This window comes from Lissotriton vulgaris, unplaced genomic scaffold (assembly GCF_964263255.1).
Source record: "Lissotriton vulgaris unplaced genomic scaffold, aLisVul1.2 SCAFFOLD_261, whole genome shotgun sequence".
Lineage (NCBI taxonomy): Eukaryota > Metazoa > Chordata > Amphibia > Caudata > Salamandridae > Lissotriton > Lissotriton vulgaris.
The window spans coordinates 1,735,975-1,757,347 of record NW_028252546.1 but is presented as its reverse complement, the minus strand read 5'-3'; the positions used below and the strand labels follow the sequence as shown (position 1 = coordinate 1,757,347).

Genomic DNA, 21,373 nt, shown 5'->3' with positions numbered 1-21,373 from the left:
CCTTGTTCCTTATAATATGTTTGCTTGTATTAGGTAAGATACTGCGCTTGAGAACACTGCATTAGAAATAAATATTTCAAACTTGCACGTGTCATTATTTACTCCTCGTTCGGGACTGATATGTTAGTATAACAAAGTGTTCATGTGCTACATATTACCTGAGGTGTTCTAAGTCCATGTTCTGGGTTGTCTAAACATTGACGGTTTTATAAGAACCAATGAGACACTGATTGCTAGTCTGGTAGGGGATTTTGGATACTAAGGTGAGTTTTGGCACACCCTAATTCACTGAGGTTCTAAGTCTCTATGCACAGTTCGGTGTAGGAGCAGAATCCCTGCTACAGTATCCTGACAGATTTATCTTATATAGCCTTAGGGTACAGGCAAGGTCGCTGTAATATTTGTCTTCAATAACTCGCTCATTTTTATAAAACATTCTTTATTATACAGGTGCCAAAGGTGTAAATATACAGAGTAGTACCGTTTGTACTTAGTTCAAGGGCATGTGAATCATCCAAAGAACAGTCTTCAGTGCACAGCGCCTTAAGCTGAAGTCCGCTCTCTTATTCTTCTGTGCCAGCCTGGTGGGCCTCCCTTCCACTTGTGCTGTAAATGGCCCACTATGGTTGCCTTCTTAAAAGTTGGACTTAGTCAGTTGTCCTCATGTCTCCTCGGAGTAGGAGGCTTCTCTCCAGAGCTGGAAGCTGCCCTCTGTGGCAGTCAGCATACAGGTCTCTGTGGGGTGGTACGACAGAGACTGCACCACACCTTTCCCCACCGCCAGGCTCAGTGTCAGAGACCCCTGAGGGAGAAAGGAAACAATGTGTAGAAGGTTAACTCTACTTGTGTGTGTTTCATTGGCCCTCTGCCATCTGAGCATCCAGTTCTTACTCCCCTTTAACCCCACTAATGGCCCTTCTTTCAGGTAGGGTCAACTGGCCATTAACCTAGACCAATATCCGGAGAACTGACTCCACAAAGGGCTTTGTGGTTGGTTCTCCTTGCTGCCTGTGATACAATCCCTCCTTGTTGGCATGAATACATATTATCATGCTTCTAAAGTGGTGTTGTACTCAGTTTCCTTCTGTGCTGCATTAACAATCTCCCGTTACCTCATGCCAGCAATTTCTGGTCACTCTCAAGTACCAGTACATAGCTCATGTTCAGTGTTCGGTGGGTGTTAAGTGACCACTACCCGGGGGTGATGCCACTGTTCAGAAGTTCCCACTCCTTATCTGGTCTGCCCCTTTTCAGAAGTTCATACTCTACCTGCTTTGCAAATAACACCAGTCTTTTTCTACCTACCACGCCTCCTTATCTATTCCTGCTTTTCCAATCTGCCCATCAGATGTCATTAGCAGTTTTTAATTTCTCTACTTTTCGAACCTATTTAATGTGCTAAGCAGTTCCTGCTCCCCTTGCTTTCATGTGAAACCCGCTTTTTGTTTGTTCTCTTTGCTATTACCATGCACCCCGCCCTTTGGCTGTCTCTTGTTCTCAATGTCTGCCTTACTTAACCTGTCCTATCTTCCCTCAGCCATTCTCCTAGTGTTTACCCGACCGGTTCTGCTCCCCCCTGCTAACTCCATTTACAACTCTTGACTACATGTTAATATTTGTATCCCCCACACAGCCTCGAGCAATGTCTGCTCCCCTGCTAACTCCCTTTACAACTCCTGCTCACCTGACTACATGTTAATATTTATATTCCCCCACACAGCTTAGAGCAATGTTCTGATTTTGCAGCCTCTTCCCGATTCTAACCGGCTATTGTTTCTGTTCTCCCCAAGTCTCACTTTCAGCAGTCCCTGGTCTTGCTGCACCCGCTCGTTCAATTTTCCTGGTTTCCTGGACCGCCTCCATTCCCATGCCCCACCATCTGCCAGCAATTCCAGACCTTTTTATTGAGAGGTATTGCTTTGCACGCAGGAAGTCTATTCTGTCCCCATTTTTTCACAATATACATCCACCTTCAGTGCCTTACAAAAGTCATAAATAATCCTGAGAAGCTGTGGCTCTCGAGGTTTCTCACCTCTACCAGGTCCCAGAAGTACACCTTGCCGTCCTCTGAGCAGGCCACCACGTGGGTGTCCTTCTCCGTCAGGCAGCAGTCTAACTTGTAGTCTCGGTTCTTGTGTCCTGTGTACCTAAAGCAAATAAAATGCAGGTCAGTGGGGGATGCTCATGTTGACTACCATTTCTCCAACCATCAAGTGACAATTTCCTGTGATCAAGCTGGTTTTTAAGTAATGTTTTCATATAGCCTTTGAATGATGACAATGTGAGAGCAGTAGGCAATTTAGGTGAAGGGGAAGAACAAGATGGTCAGGGCAGGAGGTGTTGATATATGTCCCCCCCACCCCCTGAAAATCTCTTAACGCTTCCACGTTACCGCAATAATACTCTGAAAAATCGTGAGGCATTCACTGGGTTGCTCTATAAGAGTTAAAGTCAATGATTGGAAACCAAAAAGGAGACTCTTCAAACTATGCATGGGTGGAAGTACTCTGTTGTTGTCCTGCTCTCCCTCGTTCACAACGGGTCAAGAATAGCAGAAATCTTTTTTTTTCTTTAAATAACTGCAGTTAGATTTTTGGAGTGAAGCGCGCTGTGAGTAAGGCACCCTTCTGCTTTTGTGAGTTTTGCCACTACCAAAGCACTAGACACTGAATGACTATATCCTGAATGAGTCGAGCTTGAAGGCTCGGCAATTGTCTGAACATCACATTGATATAATGTTTTTATAGTAACTATATTTGAGACTAATTATTTTAATAAAAAAATAAGTAACCAAACAAAAAAAAAAACTTTTTTTGTTTATAATCATTATTTAACCTTTTGTCATCAAGAATACATTTTGTGATTGTTATATGCCATCATTATCCAACACAAGAAAAGGTGAATCTGTTTTAACTTATTGGTTCTTATTTTTGTTTCATAAGGATTTCTCCAAATACTCTGTGTTCAATCTCCCTTTGGTTTGTTTTGTTCCATAGCTGATATTGCAATTGGGCACACTGACCAACAGGTTAGGCTTGAAATGCTACAGGTAATGATGCAAAATCAATTTTGATAATTATGGCATACAAAATCAGGAAACTTATTGTTAGACCTGACATCCTCGACATAGTTTCCCCTAACTTTTTGCCTTCTGACCTCCTGTTTTTGCTGGCCTTAGGAATCTGAGCATTTTACCCCTGCTAACCTGTGCTAAAAGGCATGTGTTCTTTACTTTCAACATGGCAACATTGATTTTATCCACAACTGGCATATTTGATCTACTTAGAAGTCACTAATAAAGTGCACTACATGTGCCCAGGGCTTGTAAATCAAATGCTACTAGTGGGCTTGCAGCAGTGATTGTGCTACCCACTTAAGTAGCCCTTATAACATGTCTCCGGCCTGCCACTGCAGAGCCTGTGTGTACAGCTTTCAACTGCCATTTCAACCTGGTAAGTTAACCTACTTTCCAGCTCCAAAACTTCCCTTTTAATACATATAAGTCACCCCTAAGGTAGGCCCTAGACAGCCCATGGGCAGGGTGCACTGTTTTAAAAAGGTAGGACATGTACTTTTAAGTTTTACATGTCCTGGTGGTGAAAAACTCTTACGTTCATTTTTCACTGCGGCAACGCCTATATCTCCCATAGGATAACATTGGGATTGCCTTCTTATATTTTATAAGTGTACTTGCCAATTAAGAAGAGATGGGAAACCCCAATTTGGGGTCTCTCTGCACAATTTAAAAACACAACTGATTGTGAAGTTGGTTTTTGAATTGCAGTACTGAAAATGCCACTTTTAGAATGTTTTACTCTCAAAGGGGGTTGGGCCTAATACACACAGCTAGATAGGGTCTTCTATACATGAAAAAGAACAGAGCATCTAACTATCAAATTATCATGCTGTTTTTTACTTTAACAGACTATGACCAAACACTAATTACAATGGTCTTCATAATGTATTTACCTATTTTTCAAAATTCTTTTCGTAAGACCATTTCGTATGGTCTTTTAAGCCAGAGACAGGAGAACACTATTCGTTTTGACAATTAAACATGCAAACAAACTACAACAATATCACAAACTGTACAAAAACACAAAAGTAAATTGATTGCAAATGAATTACAGTTTTCAACCAGTCATTTGTTTTGCAGCAACAATAAACTCAATTTGTAGTTCAGTTTATAAATCCTCTGTACGTTGCTGACCAATGGGACCAAATGTTCAAGCTCATAAGGTATGTGGCCTTTCAATCAGATTCCCTAGAGCGGTTCCATACTAATGTTTCCCAAATGGTGAAAAGTGCTGACGTGTTTCAAATCCCAATATAATTCTTGGGATTTTCCTGAGGGCTATGACTGGATTTGATCTATGGGTAAAATGAAACGACATATCTGATTAACATGTACCCCTTCTAGAAATGTTTTGGCACATATTTAATGTATTTTACAAGTCCTATCTGTTGTGTTAAAACATTGTACCTGCTACAGCCTTCATCTGCATGTCTTTCTCCTAATAAATGAAAGTGCAACACTCATGTTGTCAACCATCCGGTCTGTAACATAAAGAGCTCATTTAGCTAATGTTAGTGACCTTTGGGTGAAGTCTGACATTTTCTGGCAAATAAACGATTTGCGACAACTTACTTCCCAGTGCTTTTGAAAGGAATTTAAAAAGGGGAACTCCTCGTCTTCATCAATTTAAGCAGGTTTTTCTTCAACTCAGATCCACATAAATGGCAGTTATAGCTGGATTCTGGAACAGGCGAAAATGGGCAGCAATGATTGTCTGCACTTCCGCACAATGTTCAAACCAAGGATGAGGTTCATACAGTCACAGTGTCACTCGGAACAAGTATGCACAGTTCTTCCTTCAACGTTGTTTTTGCGTCTCCTCCAACTGAATCGGACTTCTGGATTGAGATGATTTATACCACATTCTAAATGTTCTCGACTGACGCATTATGGGCGTTGTAGTGGATGAACGGAAATTCAGTTATTACAATGCTGGATCACATGTAATGTGGAGTCAAGTTTCTAGACGGGATCCTTGTATGTATCAAGGGATTCACAGCAAGGCTACACCCTGATCCTTTCTTATTATGCTTGACATATTTCTGAAATTTCGTTGGGCCTGTCACAGCACTATTAAACTTAAATATTATATATGCCTCCTTGTGTAATAGGCCTGCCTCTATGTCTCCTCCTCTTGGGTTTGATCCGATTGCACCTAATACAGTCCATGTAAGGTCCCCTCACTGTGATTTATTTTGTACGATGTGTTTTACTTCTTGATTCGCCTTCCCAATATATATTTTGCAACAAGGGCATAAGCTGGTGTATACCATATTTTTAGTATTGCAATTAGAGAACTCCTTATATATCCATATACTATTATTCTGTGTGAATTCTGTGCCTTCAATAGTTGATTCACAGGCTACTATGCAATTATCACACTTGTGGTGGCCTTTAATCACCATTGTGATCTCAGGTATTTCTTTATAGGGAAGAGGGAATCTCTGCCTGTACCAGTTGTTGGCCAATGTTAGCATTTTTCATAATCACGAATGTGGCTCAGGGGTTAGAGGCGGCATACTCGGAAGCTGAGATCGGTCCTGGACCAGGGTTCAATTCCCCGCCTCGGCGGGTCTTGGGCTAAAATTTCCACGGACTCGATAATTCTCGCTCCGGTGCCTTCTCGACTCACGGGTTCACACTCTGCGACTCTGGGCAATAGCTTGCTTAATCTCCACAACGGCCCCTCGCAGCGGGATGCCTGACTTTCACCTTGTGGATACCCGCTGGGGCTATCACACAGGGGAATATCAGGACGGGTTCCCTAAGCAAGCGCCGGGACACCCACTGCGGGTAGCTGTGCGCTATATAAGCTCAACTACAGGTGGTAGAAAAGGGTTTTCCAAATTCTGTAAAAGATGCCAATTCCGGAGTATAATTTGTTGGAATTTATTTGTATGTGGCCCATAAGTAGACACACACAACAGTTTCTCCATTGGCTATTTTATTTTCGTTGTGAGAAGACACTCTCTCAGAGAATACCACAAGCTTTTTAAGTCCATGCTGGAGCCCTCTGCAATCAACTAAAAGACCGAGGTTACCCCAAAAAACTACTGAAACACGCAATGAAAAGAACTTTAAAAGTACTCTCCAAGGGCTTGTTGACTTGCCTCCTGTTTCTGAAGTCCCAGGGATATCGAAGACTTCACCTTCAACTCAGCACCAGGACTTTACTTGCTGTAAGTCTTGCTCTGCCAAGTGGTGCCAATCCAGTCCAGGGCCCTTGAAAGCGAGTTTAAAGTGAAGCATATGCAGAACCTGTGCATCAACGCCATTGCGCGGATCGGAAAGGATGCATCACTGCTGTTACAGGGACCAGGTTGGTGAATCGCCCATGGAACCACCGCTTCGAACCCAAGGAAGATCAACACATCCCCCCTCCAGCGTGGATTAACCCAGCGCATCGCACTCGGGACCGGTGCTTCGCTCAACGGAACAGACACATTGCCGCAGTTACATGGTGAAATCTGGCACAAAACCGCGACTGTGTGGGGATCATAATTGCATCTCTTTCTGCAACAAGGATGAAGGTACTTTTGCTCAGTGGGCCCTGCATGAGTTCTATAGCTGGCAAGCACTCCATTGTGGGCGGCCTGAACTCTTGACTTTGTTCCGGCCCAGCGCGACCAATTAACTCTAAGAGTGCTATTTGCTTCCAAGCGATATTATTTAATTTAATTTTTAAACATTCATCTCTCTACTTCTACTGATTGGATTTGTCATTATGGTCTTGTTTTATTTATAAAATTGTTCTCTATTTTTCTAAACTGGTGTGGAGTCTTTTTGTGGTTTTTTCACTGTGTGTTGTGTGCACAAATACTTTACACATTGCCTCTTAGTTAAGCAGGACTGCTCCGTACCCAGCTACCAGAGGGTGAGCACAGGCTAATTTAAAGTGTGTTTCTGACTTACCATGACTAGGATTGTGGTCCTACTTGGACAGGGTTTATACCTCTGCCAACCAGAAACCCATTTTCTAACACTTAGCTTTAATAACACAGAGAATTATCGATTAAAAACAAAGCAGCAACATTTTAATTAAATTGTGAATATATGTTTGAATTGGAATCCGTCTCAAGTGTATTTACTAGATGGTGTCCAGACTGTTGCTGAGTCTAACAGATTGACACCTTTAGGATACAATTGAAAGGTTTTATCGACCAGAGAAACCAGTCAGCAGGCACACTAAAAGTTTTCATTAAAAACGTTTTTTTTAAAAACAGTTGTGAAGCTATAGGGGTCTCCAACTGGCCCATCGTGAGCTTCCGGTAGCTCGACAAGACCATGAGAGTTGCTTGCGGCCGATATCTTAAAAAAAAAAAAATATCTGCTTTTTCCCCCAGAGCTTGCCTGTCGTCAGCTGCTCAGATTGGTTGAAATGAGCTTAGGTGAGGTCGGGTGGGCGGAAGCTGGTGACTTCACTAACTAAACCCCTGCACAGGCTGTATTGGGAACCATACCGCTGGCTTCCTGCAGCACACTTCCATCATTCGTGGCAGTCTTGAAACCAGAGCCTGGGACCCTGGTTGCTTTCCGCTGCACACCTCAGTGCAGGTGGTGCTGCCTTCGGTGCAACTAAAGCAAGGCACAGGAATTTCGTTGTACAAGAGGTATTTACAAGTTGTTTATAAACTAATTTTTTTTAAACACACCCATGGCATTTTTTGGGGGGTTTTGAAAATGCGAGAGGTACTTAATTTATATATTTAAAATCACTGTGAAACACTTCTTTATTTCAATGATTACATTTAATCACTAAAACAAAGCAGCCTTTCACAGGGTTTCTTTTTGTTTTTAAAACAATGGAAAAAAACTTACATCTTGCAGGTTTCTCTTGGGCAGAAACCGCAGCCAGGAACTTTATTTACATTAAATTTTAATGAAATAATGCAACCAATATAAAATGAAATAAATAAATAAATATAAAAAAAAAAACCCTACCTCGCCTCTCCAATGGCCATATTTGTTGTAGATGTGGCCTAAACATAAAATTCATATCAAAAAGCTGGAGCAGCATTCCACTCCACCCTGACGCACAGCTTATATTCCTTAGTGTCTTCATTCAAGTACTCCACAAAGTTATCCATGTTAACGTGTTTTTATTCAATACATTTCGATTGTTCACATTTATCTCCGTTGTTAATTCTGTCACTTGCAGGGCAGTATATGTATAAAAGCGTTTCGGATGCCACAGATCTGCCTATCTAGGCCTTTTTCTGGGACATGATGTTATACATCAAACATTCTTAAAAGTGGATCGCATAAACCCAATGCATTTCGAGCTTTAAATTGCTCTTCCTCAGGGGTTCACTGTAAACATTAAAACATTGAAGCATAACATTAGTTCGATATTTTCAGACCACTTAAAAACAACAGATTTTAAAACTAATACCCAATAGCATGTTTAACTGTATATCTGACGTTATCCCTCTAAACACACAATTACATACTCAACACGTTGTACCCAGAGAAGCCCTCCTGGCTATTACCTTTACTCTATGCCCCCAATCATCAGTATTTCAAAATAACTTATCACAGTGATTCACCCAGTACACCTACATAGATCGTACCTTTGTGCAACGTTATCATGTTCTCTTTCAAAGGCGTGTCCGCTTTCTAACATCCACCTGTACTCAATACCCTCAAGCTGTTGCTCCTATTTCAAACAAGCATTGGCATAGCCAATAGGTCTCGCCTTTGGGACCTTATAAGTGTTTAGCCTTGTAACTGTTAATGTTGTTGCAGTAGGGATATTGTACAGCATAACTAAAAACCTATAAGGTCGCAAAGGGGAGACCTATTGGCTATGCCAATGCTTGATGCTGTGGTGGCCCTGAGTGATGCTGCGGTGGTACTTGCGTTCATACAAATGTACTTCTTTTAACTCCCCCTAAAAAAAACGTTTTGGTGAAGGAAACACCAACGAACCTCTGAAATATCAGAAATAAAGACACAATAGGCACAGAACATCTTATCGCCCAATTTATCTGCATTAGGTAAATGTACAGGATATGCAACTCCGTTCTGAAATGTGAGACTAGAGCGTTGCACTTACTGAAACCAAGAGGTAGGTCGCATGATGCAGGATATTAGTGAAAATACCACCATTAAACTCCACTAATGGTGATTACCATTATTCTACTTTTGTGTTAACGGCCTTCCCTGCAATACTCATTTACCATTTTATATTTTTAAATGTCTTACGTCTTTGGTGTTACTTAAGCATTTTGATGTTTTTGGGTTGATTTTTTATTGCATTGTATTTGCAAGTAACTTTATATTACAATTAAGGCTCCATGATATCCGTTTTCACTGATTTTTACAGATAAACACAGACAGGAAACAACTTCTTTTCCTCCCTATATTTATATTTAGATGTAGATACAAGCGTTATTTTTTTAGAGTTGTTCTAAATGCTGTGATTCACAACTTTCAGGCCAATAGCAGTGCAGAATCACAAGTAATAGAGTTACAAAAGAGGTAAATTGTAGTAAAGAGGTTTAAACAAGGTTGTGCACAACTTTCATGATAAAATGTACATGTTTTATACCAGTGTATGGATTTATGATCTATGGATATTCATATTATTGGAATGCGTCAGTCATCCAAGTAGAAGTATACATTTATTGATTAAAGAAACGTGGAAATGCACAAGTTTCCTTTTTTTTTTTTTTTGAAACACCTCAAATAAATATGGATAAACAGATACAATTAGCAAAATATAAATATTGGTAAATACAGATGCAAATGTCAAAAAGTAAATACCATAAAACCTGGAGCACTAATTGCAATTTATGCATTGCATAATTAATGCTACCAAAGTGCTAATAAACTTGACAAAGCCAGTAGTTATGAGTTTTCTACAGTGAAAAGAATGTCTTAAGCTTCACAGAGAAACACAGAACAGTTACAGTATTGAAAGCAATAGCGCCACCTTCCCTCGCATGCAGATCAGTTACAAAAACTAACATGAGAGCATGTGTCCCTTGCACATAGAATCAGCACAGCATAGGCAGCGCAAATACAAGCTTCCCTCTCATATACAGAAAAATGCATCACAGAAGTGCTAACTTTTCTCGCTCTCAAGTAGGGCCCTGGCATCAGCTATGCAATTCTCCTTTGGCAGGGCAGATGCAGCAGTGCCTTCTTCAGTTTTTCTGAAAAGTGGAAAAATCAACATGGAATGCTTACTTGCAGCCCTCCTGGCTGTTGGCGAAACCCACAGTATGCAGTGGTGTCTGTGAAGTGTGTATGGGTGTGAGAGGTCTTCGGTGTAATGTAGGGGATGTGTAGAACGCAGGTTTATGTGATGCAGTTCTATTGTAGTATGTTGGTAATATAGGATGTTGCATATGGTGGTGATTGTATAGAATGTGGGTAGTGCAGAGGTTAAAGGGTGTAAGTTGCATAAGATGTAGTTGGGTGGAGATGTGGTATCCGTGTTAGTGTTTGTGGTATGGCGATGGTGCGTGATTTGGTGATTGTTGTACTGCGGTGGTTTATTATTTGTGGTAGTGGTGGTGATGGGGGGTGAGGATATTAGTGGTGGAACTGTGGCTGTAGTGGCACTGGAGGTTGTGGTATAGGTGGTGTGGTATTATTGGTGGAAGTGTGGTAGTAATAGTGTGATATCTGTGGCAGTATTAGTGTGGGTAGACGTGGCTGTATTGGTATTAGTGGTAATGACACTGGTGGTATTGGTAATTGTATTGCATGTACGAGATAAAAAAAGTAAAAATGACAACAAGCTTGATGGTTAAGTGTTCTTTTGTGATGCTAAATAGTCCCTTGTATATTGCAATGCACGCACTCCACAGGAGGTGTAATCATATGCCCAAAAACCGACAGCAGGAGGTGAGCGAGAAATTGTCCATGGACAGAACCCAAACCCACTGTATTTACATTTTACATATTGGTGACATAAGGTAGGAAGCCAACTAAAAAAATTTCTGTAGAGAGATATAAAAAGGATGATAAGATAATGCTACCCTTTTTCCTCAAGCAAAAACCTATCACGCGCTTCATGTTTCAGGTGGGAGCAGGTCTGTGTTTCAGGGTGTTCGGAACGCCGTTATTCGTTTTTCATGTCAAGTACCTCTCTAAGCATTTAAACATATGCCTTGCTGGATTCCTTAATTTCTTCATAGTTACCATGTTTTCTGTGTGTGTTGTGTTCGCGTTGAGCTGAGTAAAACCTTCAGCTTGAATAGCAAGTAGAGTAGCAGGGAGACATTTGAAGGGTGAACCGCGCATTTTCCTTTTACTCTGAGGACATGGAACATGTCGGAAGAATGCAATAACCGGTGTTAATGGGTATCTATTTATACACATTTTATTATTTCTATGGACTAGCCGTACAAATGGTAACAACTGCAGCCTTAAAACCGAAGGTTAACAAGGGCATGTACAGATGGTGTGTAGTGCCGAGAAGAACAGCAGCGAGTGGTGGTGGGAGGGGGAGGGGGGGGAAGAGGGAGGAAGGCAACAGAAGGAAGGAGCTACAAATGGGTATTTGGAAAGGCTGTCCTGCACTGAAAGGAGTGAGGTTCTGTCATCACTGTGTCGTAAATATTTAATTTACTCTCTTAATTTCTATGCAGGTAAGTACTTAATCAATAATAACTCAATCGGAAAGAAAGAAGACAGAGTCCGTGGTGTTAGAGTTCTTAGGGGTTTTATTCCTTAAAAAGGAATTATTCCGGAATAGGATATCATGTTCCTGCAACCACACAGGGTTCAGGAAGGGATAGAACAATGCTTTATTGACAATACATAGCTTATATACTTAATTTACATCATAGGAAGCAATGTAGTAGGCGTAACAGCTGAGAGTAGACAAGATAACAGCATCCACGTGTTACTAGTACGTAATCAGAAGGCGTGGACTAGGCGTAACTGTAGGTGTGCTTTAGGAACGTCACAGGTAGGTGTCACATGTGGGTGGCACTAAGCAGAAATGTTGCAATGTCAGCAGAAATCGGAAGCTTGGATGCGCGCGCAGCTGCATGACGTGTGATTGGCGTGAAACTGGAGGGTGCAGGGGGCTTGACATTTACACTGACGGAAAGAGACAGAAGTCTGGCATGTCAGATCCACTTGTGCTTCTATCATATCTGATATCTGATGTTTAGGAACTGAGCTATCTGGGCGGAAAGGTCTCTGGGGCAGAAGCTATTCTATACTGACTGTGAGTGCGTGTATAAGCGCCTGAGTGTCTACATGAGAAGCGTGGGGGCATGGGCCTTCCATGGGAGCATGGTAACAGAGGCTATGAATTACTTTCACGGAGACAGGCCGGCCCTTTGGCTCTGCAGCTGGGGAATGTTTACTGAAACTAGTAGGCAGGAATGTATCTTCGAGGAGCGGAACAGATAACCCGAAGGTTGTAGTCAGTCTTGGCAGGCAGCAGGCTGAGCTGAGCGTGGTGGGCCGCGCTGGAAGTAGGGCAGAGTTCACGGGTACGGGGGCAGCCTGGGCCGCCTGGGCTGAGGCTTTCAGAGTCAGAAGGAAGGAAAAGGCTCAATGGCAGAAATTCAGGGCCTACTTTGCCAGAGCTGAAAAACATGTAGAGTGCACTACAAAAAGACGTTGGCATAGCATACTTAGGAACGGACTATCCAACCCATTCAGGGTGGGTCTGAAAGAGGACATGTTAACGTTGGACGCAAATGTATTTGCGTCTTCATAGCTGGCACAGGAGGGAAGTTACATGCACTTTAACTCGTACATGGAGACGGTGGGGTACACGATAGGGAACATAACTTGACCAAAAATTTATATTTCCTCATTCCCTCCTTGTTCCCTACGGACCCTTCATGATATATCGATCATCATAAATTGATCAGTTTGTTCTTGTAACATAATTTGTTCGTCTCTCTTCCGTTGTCTGTTTGAGAGAAAACTGGAATGTTCAATGCACGATGTGGCACACAGTCCACATATCGCCGGCCCACACTGTAGGCACAGGCAGCAGCTGAATACTATGACAAGGCCAAAACCTAGGAAGGATAGGATCTTCCATCCCCAAGCGGACAACGTTGTCCAGAACCAACCGGACCAAGTCCAGGTGCCTGGAGTCTGATGTATTATACTTGCAATTTTGTGAAGACGTGTAATAGCTTTGTATACGGATGGCGCGTTTTCTGGAATGAAAACACAGCAACTTGACCCGATGACCTTACAGGCTCCACCTCTATCTGCCAAGATGACGTCAATAACAAGACGATTCTGAAGGACAACAACCCGCATGGCAGATTGCTCCTCTGTTAAGTTACCTAAGGCGGAGGCAGTTTCATGTACTACAGCTTCAAGGGTTCTAGTTAATCTACGTATTAATTTACTGTTTTGGACGGGGCCTAAAAAGAAAAAGAATCCTTTATTAAAATCGGTGTATTGTTCCCATGCCGTTTCTGTATAGTCGACAAGCGGGAGATCTCTTCGGAGTCTATTCTTTACTAGATTTGGGTTTCTGTGATAATCAGGAGGGGCTAGGAAAACAGGTGGCAGAAGGAATGCAATATAACAGGTACCATCCCAATCTGGCGGCAGACGTATGTATGCGGTATGACCACAAACAAAATAAGAATGACGGGTAGCTTTAAAGAATGATTTACCATGATCACTGAATTCGACCACAGTAGTACATTTACTATGACCTAAGTGTACTGAACCTTTCTTTCTGACACATAATTCACCAGTGACTGGTAATACTGACATAGCGGGCAGAGCTGGTGCAGCTTCGGATTCAACAGTAAGAATCATAAGGTTAATTGTGTAATTACTTAATCCATATACTTCATTTTCTAGATCAGTTCCTATTCTAATGGGGAGTCCCTCCTTATCAGGGTAACAGACGTTGAGCAGGACTAAGTTCAGGTTTCCCCAAACCCAGCTCCCGTCGAGAACAGCAATATCAGGATCTAAGGAATTAATTATTTTGAACCATGCACCACAGGAGCAGTTATGAGTGAACGGGTACGGAAAGAGGGGCAGAGCTCCCTTGTAATTCTGGTAGGGAGGGAGTCGGCCACATATCCAACAGTTTGTAGCGTTATTAGTCTGATGGGAGTGATGTAGCATACTAATGAATGTGTTGTTGCGCAGCGCAAGTCTGTAGGAAAGTTCATGTGGAGGTAACTCGCTAAAAGAATGTTCAGCAGAAACATTGTAAGTAGATTGTTCACGCTTGAAAATAGGGCAATAGATTGGAAGAAGTGCACTTGCAACAATTATCAGAATACTTAGAAAAAACATGATTAATAATGTCACTATACAGTGACTACGCAGTGATTTGCAGTATGTACGTTTCTTGAATTGTCTCTCTCTCTCTCTATCTCGATCTAGGGGATACATGTCAGAAACTATTTAACCGATTCACCTAGGGGAGGACTTAAACAATTAAACTGTCTGACTTGCTAGATCGAAGCTTGAGTCGGTACTCCTCTTGGGGAGTTTTCTCTCGTTCAGGTAATTTAAAGTCACTCGGTTTAATACAGTCTTTGGTGGGGGTGGGCGAGTCAAGGTCTGGTTTCAGTTCATTACACAATTTAATATGACTCGTGTGGACCCACCCCTTTCTGCCCTCCAACTTCACTGCGGTCCTCGTAGTCAGAAGGACGGTCTTCGGTGCTTTCCAGCGGGGCTCCAGCGGGCTTTTCCTGTCAAAGTTCCTCACTAGTACCATGTCGCCAGGACGGACATCATGTGGCTTTACATCAGTGTTGTCAGGAAAAGCTGCGGCAACCTGTGAACGACATGATTGGAGTGCAGACATCAAGGAGGCAAGGTAATCTGTCAACATATTACAATCAACATCGGTAATTTTTTTAGGAATGGGCGTCCCCCACATATTCGGTGGTCTGCCAAAGACCACTTCGTACGGGGATAGCCCTGATCTCGAATGTGCAACCATTCTCATATAGAACAGTGCAACTGGCAGGGCGACTATCCAGTCGACCCCTTTCTCCTGGCATATTTTGGCAAGGCGTATCTTGAGTGTCTGGTTATGCCTCTCTACAAGGCCTGCGGCTTCGGGATGTCGGACACAGTGGAATTTCCACTGATATCCTAGCAAAAGGGAGACATGCTTCATAAGTTCGGATGAGAACGGCTGTCCGTTATCTGAGTACACGACACGAGGCAAGCCGTATCGTGGGAAGAATTCTCGAACCAGCTGCTTGGCAGTGGTCGGGGCAGTGTAATCTGAGACTGGGTAGGCTTCGGTCCAGCGAGAAAGTGCACAAACAACTACGAGGACATATTTGAATCCTCGACAACGGTCCATCTGGATATAATCCATCTGGAGGACTTCAAAAGGGTGATCGGGAGGATGAAATCCACCTTGCTCTACAGGGACGCTTTTACCTGGATTGAACTGACAACAGATCATGCAAGTACGCACTTTCTGTTTTGCTGCTGCTCGTAAGTGTTTGTTGTACCAGAGATTCTGTAGACTGTCTAACATAGCTTTCTCTCCTAGATGTGCAGGACTATGTGCTGTATTTATCATGATTTGAACCATGGAGTCGGGGAGGAACCATGTAGGTTTTCCCTTTGTGACCCATCCTTGATCTGTCTGGATCCCTCCTAGTTCGGTCCATTTCTTTATTTCATCTGAAGTGGCATGTGTCTGGATATCGATTACGTCTAGGGTGGGATCCCTGACTGACATACACTGAGTTGGTACTATTGTCTTTGTCACATCAGTAGTCTGGGTGTGAGTCAATGCTGTATGTTTTGCTGTCTGGTCTGCCAGGTCGTTACCCTGGGAAACAGAGTCTGTAACTTTAGTATGTGCTTTACACTTCATGACTGATATGCCTGAGGGCAAATGTATTGCCTCTAATAGTGCTTGAATGAGGGGACCGTGTTGGATCTTGGCACCATGAGAGGTCAAAAAACCTCTTTCTTGCCATAACATGCCGAAGTCGTGTACGACTCCGAACGCATAGCGGGAATCAGTGTATATGTTAACATTTCTGTTCTTGGCTAGAATACAAGCTCGGGTCAGAGCGATGAGCTCCGCTGCTTGAGCAGACAATGTGTCAATACGGTGTGTTTCTTTAACTTCAGTTTCAGTGGTCACTGCATATGCGGCCACTAATTCTCCTGTACTTGTTCTCATGCATGAACCGTCCACATAAAGTGTCAGGTCTGGATTTGTCAGTGGGACATCTGTTAGATCTCGTCGAGGTTTTGTTACTGTATTAATGATCTCTATGCAATCATGCGGTGTTGGATCGGTCATAAATGCAGGCAACAATGTTGCTGGGTTCAAGATGCTACAGCGTCTGATTTCTATGTGTGGCTGGAATAGTGTCAATTCATAACCTGTCAATCGTGCTATGGTCAAGTGTTGAGTCTGGGTTCTGTTTAAAAGAACCTCTACAGAATGTGGAACTTGAACTGTTAATGGATGTCCTAAAACAATTGAATCGCTCTGTCTGATTGCTAATGCTGTTGCTGCTACTGACTTTAAGCACGCAGGGAGTGCCTGGGCTACTGAATCCAATGTACTTGAAAAATAAGCGCAAGGCTTATATGAACCTGCTTGATCTTGAGTGAGGACAGACAGTGCTGTACCATCACGTTCTGTAACAAAAAGTGTAAAAGGTTTGCTGTAACATGGTGTCGCTAGAACTGGTGCTTGGCATAATGCTTTCTTTAATTCCTCAAAGGCTTGTGTATGTTCCTGAGTCCAGGGAAGGACAGCCGAAGTCGCTGCCTCCTGTGTTGTTAACTGAATGAGTGGTTTGGCTAGAAATGCATACTGAGGAATCCATTGTCTACAGTACGAGGTGAGGCCTATGAAGGCCCGCACTTCCTTTTGTGTCTGGGGTTGTGGCATATTTGCAATTAACTGAATGCGATCAGGAGTGAGCTGTCTCCCCACTTTGGACAGCAAGTGACCCAAGTACACAACTTGCTGAACACAGAATTGTAGCTTCGAAGGAGACACCTTGTGTCCCTTGTCGGCCAGAAAATGTAAAACTGTCAGTGATGCTTGTTCACATTCGGGCTCACTTCGTGCGGTGATCAGCAGATCATCGACGTATTGCAGTAAAGCGGTGTTAACTGGCATTGTGATACAATCAAGTTGTCTTTTCAGTGCTTGGCTATAGATGCTGGGGCTTTCTGTGAATCCTTGAGGTGCGCGTGAAAATTTGAAGCTGCGTCCATTTACACTGAATCCGAAGAGATATTGGCTCTCTGGATCAATAGGTACGCTGAAGAAGGCGTTCTTGAGGTCAATTACAGTAAAGAACGTTGCTTCTGAATCAATAGCAGTCAATAAGGATGAGATGTCGGGAACCACAGGGTACTGTGGAATAATGCATTTGTTCAGTTCTCTTAGATCAATCACCAGCCGATATACTGGTGGTGCATTGGGATCAGTACGTTTAAGAATCGGAATGATGGGTGAATTACAGATATTGGAGTCGGTCTCTACGACCACTCCCTGGGTAATGAGCTCTTCAATGATTTCCAGTAAAGCCACTACAGCATCGGGTGGTAACTTGTATTGTCTGATTCTGGGTAAGACTACACCTTGTTTGAGTGTAACACGGTATGGGGTAATGTGCATACAACCTACATCAGTTGGGCCTTTTGCCCACAGGTGATCTGGTACATTTTTCAATCTGACATCAAACTCACGCAACATATAATGACCCTTGAAATCCCGCAAAAAGAGTCTGACTCCCTCCGGGGAACAGCAGATCACGGCTCCTAGAGCCTTCAATGTTTTAATTCCTAACAGATTTTCTGGACATGATTTCGTAAGTAACAAGTCTGTAACACGTGATAATGGACCCACAGCCAGGGGAACTGGTTCTGATACCTCATTTACAATGGGCTTTCCTGAAAAACCAAGGGAAACATTCTGTGAGCCTGAGAGGGGTGCCCCTGGAACTTCCTCATGACTGATTGTGGTGCGACTTGCCCCTGTATCAATTAAAAACTTTGTCTTTTCCTAATACTTGACTGTGTACATAAGGACCCTCTTGATCTACAGGAATCTCAATAAGAGGCAAGCCACCCTCCCTCTCTAGGCTGTTTCATGTATATCGTGGATAATCGGGGTAAGCGGACTGGGCATACTGGTACATCTGTTGTGAAACTTGCTGAGTTGCGGCAATGGGCTGCGGCTGTGATACCGCTACTGTCTGTGCTGTAGGTGATGAAGCGTGCGTAAGCTGTGTATTCTGCATGGGCTGCATATTCTGTGAAGACTGATGCTGGTTATGGTCTTGTCTAGGCGGATGCTGTCTTTCTTTAGTTTTACCTGTCGCTATGTTATGTTTCAGAACTGGGCATTCATGTACGTAGTGACCTGGCTGCTTGCAATAGTTGCATGTCCCTTTAACGGGAGCTGCGGTGTGACCTGTCTGGGTCGTACCCTTTCTGTGGCCGTCGGTTGGGACCGACTGGGCTACTAGCATTTTCATTTTCGTGTCTGTCATACGTTTCTGCTCCTGATCCTGCTCTTCTCTAATTCTGTTCTGATGATATTGTAACATTTGTAACATCTGGGATGGCGTATTGGCTTGCCATGTACTCTCGACCTTGTATACACGGTTTTTAACTGCTAACAGGGAATTTTCGACTAACTTTGATACAAAAAGATGCGGGTACGACTCGCTACTTGGTTTAAGACCACTATTAATAATGAAACATTTCTCGAATCTTGAATAGAAGTCACTAGTATCTTCGTCGGGTTTCTGTTTACATGCTGAGATTGCATCCCAGTCTTCCTTTCTAGTTGTCAATAATCTTGGCAGAACCTGTACTATCAGACCTGGTAATGCTTTAGTTTTCTCCCCAAGGCCTACCCCTGGGACCCGTTTGTTCTCTTCATCTTCTATTTCTGTCCATACAATCTTCTTCTCTCCCACCTCCCATTCTTTTTCTTTTAGTTTCTCGTAGATGCCCGTGGGCAGCAATACCTTTAACATTTTCGTTATATCTTCGTACGTATAATCCCCCATCAATAACATGTCTTTAAGTTCTCTATGAAAACCTGCAGGGTCTTTATCATGGCACGGGACTAGTTTCTTCATTTCTAACAGTTCTAACTTAGTCAGAGGCGTGTGTACATACACTCGTTTCAAGGTATGATCGTCACCCATAACTGGGTGCACTTCTCGTAAGGGGTTCTGACTTTCAATGCCATGCTGACGTTCCATATGATACATTTTCCTTTCTGGGGGCGGGCGGGGACATATTCGGAGCTTATGAAAGTGTCATATCTATGGCGTTGTTCTAGAATTATTTGAATTAATTTGGTACTTAAACCTCTCCATCTGTCCATGAGTAGTTCTTCTAATGTTTTGTGTAAGGGACCTGGATCAGAATGTTTATTTCTGTATTTCGTGAGAAGGTGCTGAATCATGTATACACCTGCTAATTTTTGCTCGTCTGGGGAAAGGTTCAGGAATGTCTGTGCTACGGTGTCATCATTGTATATATCCGGGTTTTCAGTCCATAATATGGCTGACCGGGCTAGTTCTTGTTCATCCATAGAATTGAGTACATGGTACCCTACTCGATCTCGAAGCCTTTTATCAGTCTCCTGGAACTGATGTTCAGCAGAATTCGGGTTTGTTAAGGCAGAGAAAAGAACTCTCTTGCTTTCTGGACAGATGCCTTTCCTAAGATAAGTTCCCTTACCTACATATGCTATAGTGTCTGTAGTCTTTTCTGGTTCTTCAGGTTCTTCTTCCCCCTCGGAGGAAGCCTTTTCTTTCTCTTCTTTGTGTACGTCTATGACTGCTTTTCTTATTTTCTTGTACATACTGGCTATGCAAGTCCCCTTGTCGTGTTTTCCTTCAGATATATTTTGACCCCACCTGTTGAGTGCATCTAATTCACCCTGATCTGTCTCAGGCCTGTCTCGTTCTCTTATTAGGCAATTTATGAAAAAACGTAATATCTGTCCTTGAATGTCAACTTTCTGATGCTCCATGGCATCCTTAATACTGTCGGGGTCTTTCCCAGTCTGAATAAACTGATATATTCTATCTAGGTGCTCGTTCATTCCTGGAAACATCAGCAGGAAGTCAGTAGCAGATCGTAACCGTAGTGATGCCATTATCATTTTATCGTCTTTGCCGGGTACTGGATCATATCTGCAAACTGTAAGTTGTCCTTTGAATACATCGAGACGGGGTGATTTGTACGTGTAGGGACTCTGCAAGTCCCCGAGCGGTAACCTGCGTGTTAATGGCGGGGTCCGAAAACCTCCTGTCGCACCTCCTGAGGCGGAAGCTTGGACATTATCTCTCTGTGGAGTCGGTATCTGTACTTGGATTTGTCCTTTAGTAGGGTCAGGTAAACGTGGCTTCGGTGGATTAACTTTAGGTATGGGAGGCGGTGGAGGGGGTGGAACATGAGAGATCTGTTGTGGTACTGGCGGAATATGATCTTGGGGCAGGTTACCACCCCCGTCCCTGTCGTTAGGCAGGGCGCGGACAGGGAGATTGGTGTAAGCGGGTGCTACATCCTCTAGATAGGAATTCAAGAATATGTCTTTAGTAGTCTTGTGAGTTACTTTAGTTGGAACCAATGGTGGCGGTAGATTTTTCGGTATTTCTGACATGGCCTCAGGCGAACCCTCGGCCGCGAGATACATACCGTTTACGAGGTTATTTCGTGCACGGTCTATTTGTTCTGACTTTACTCGGATCCCCTCAGTAATTAATTCGTTTTCCTGGGCTTTCTCTGATTCTTTAAGTCTGTCCTCTCTACGTAATTCTTTTTCAGCACGCTTACGTGATTCCTTACGCCAAAACTCTATGGCGTCTTTCTGAGATTGTCTGGCTTTCTTTTTCCATAATGCTTCCTCTACCTTCATGATGCACTCGGCATCCCATGTTCCAGTAACTGGCCATCTGTGTCTCTCGTCTAGATGTTTAGTATAGTCGGCCCATAAATCTAGATACACTATGGCATCTATGCCATGCTTGTGGTACATAAAGTTCCCAGGAGTGTCCCTGGGGGGGATAGGAATTTCTTCCTCTAGTATCCCTTTCCTAGTTCCTATCTGCTTTAACTTGTTGAAAAACGGCATCTTGTTTACTCAGTACTGAACGCTCAATCCTTGCTACTTAATACTAGATACAGCTAGTTATACAAGAACACAATAATGCACATAAAAACAGTCACACTCATACCACGACATTAATCACATGAAGAAAAACATTTAAGAACACTTATTACTACCCCCTATATCAGATGTACTGCTAAACAGCACAGATACACTGCTGAGAACAGTGCAAGAACTTGAATCATCGGATGTAC

General features: G+C 42.9%; 1 protein-coding gene across 1 annotated transcript in view; it reads right to left on the bottom strand.

The window, feature by feature from the left end:
- Positions 1-427: 427 nt before the first annotated feature.
- The window catches only part of LOC147662124 (WD repeat domain-containing protein 83-like), a 159,989-nt gene continuing 139,043 nt past the window's right edge, over positions 428-21,373 (bottom strand). The window contains exons 9-10 of the mRNA XM_086951097.1: positions 2,033-2,147; positions 428-802 (exon numbers count right to left, since the gene is read on the bottom strand). Coding sequence (XP_086807223.1) covers positions 662-802; positions 2,033-2,147 — 256 coding nt within the window. The 3' untranslated portion in view covers positions 428-661. The remainder of the gene's footprint in view (positions 803-2,032; positions 2,148-21,373) is intronic.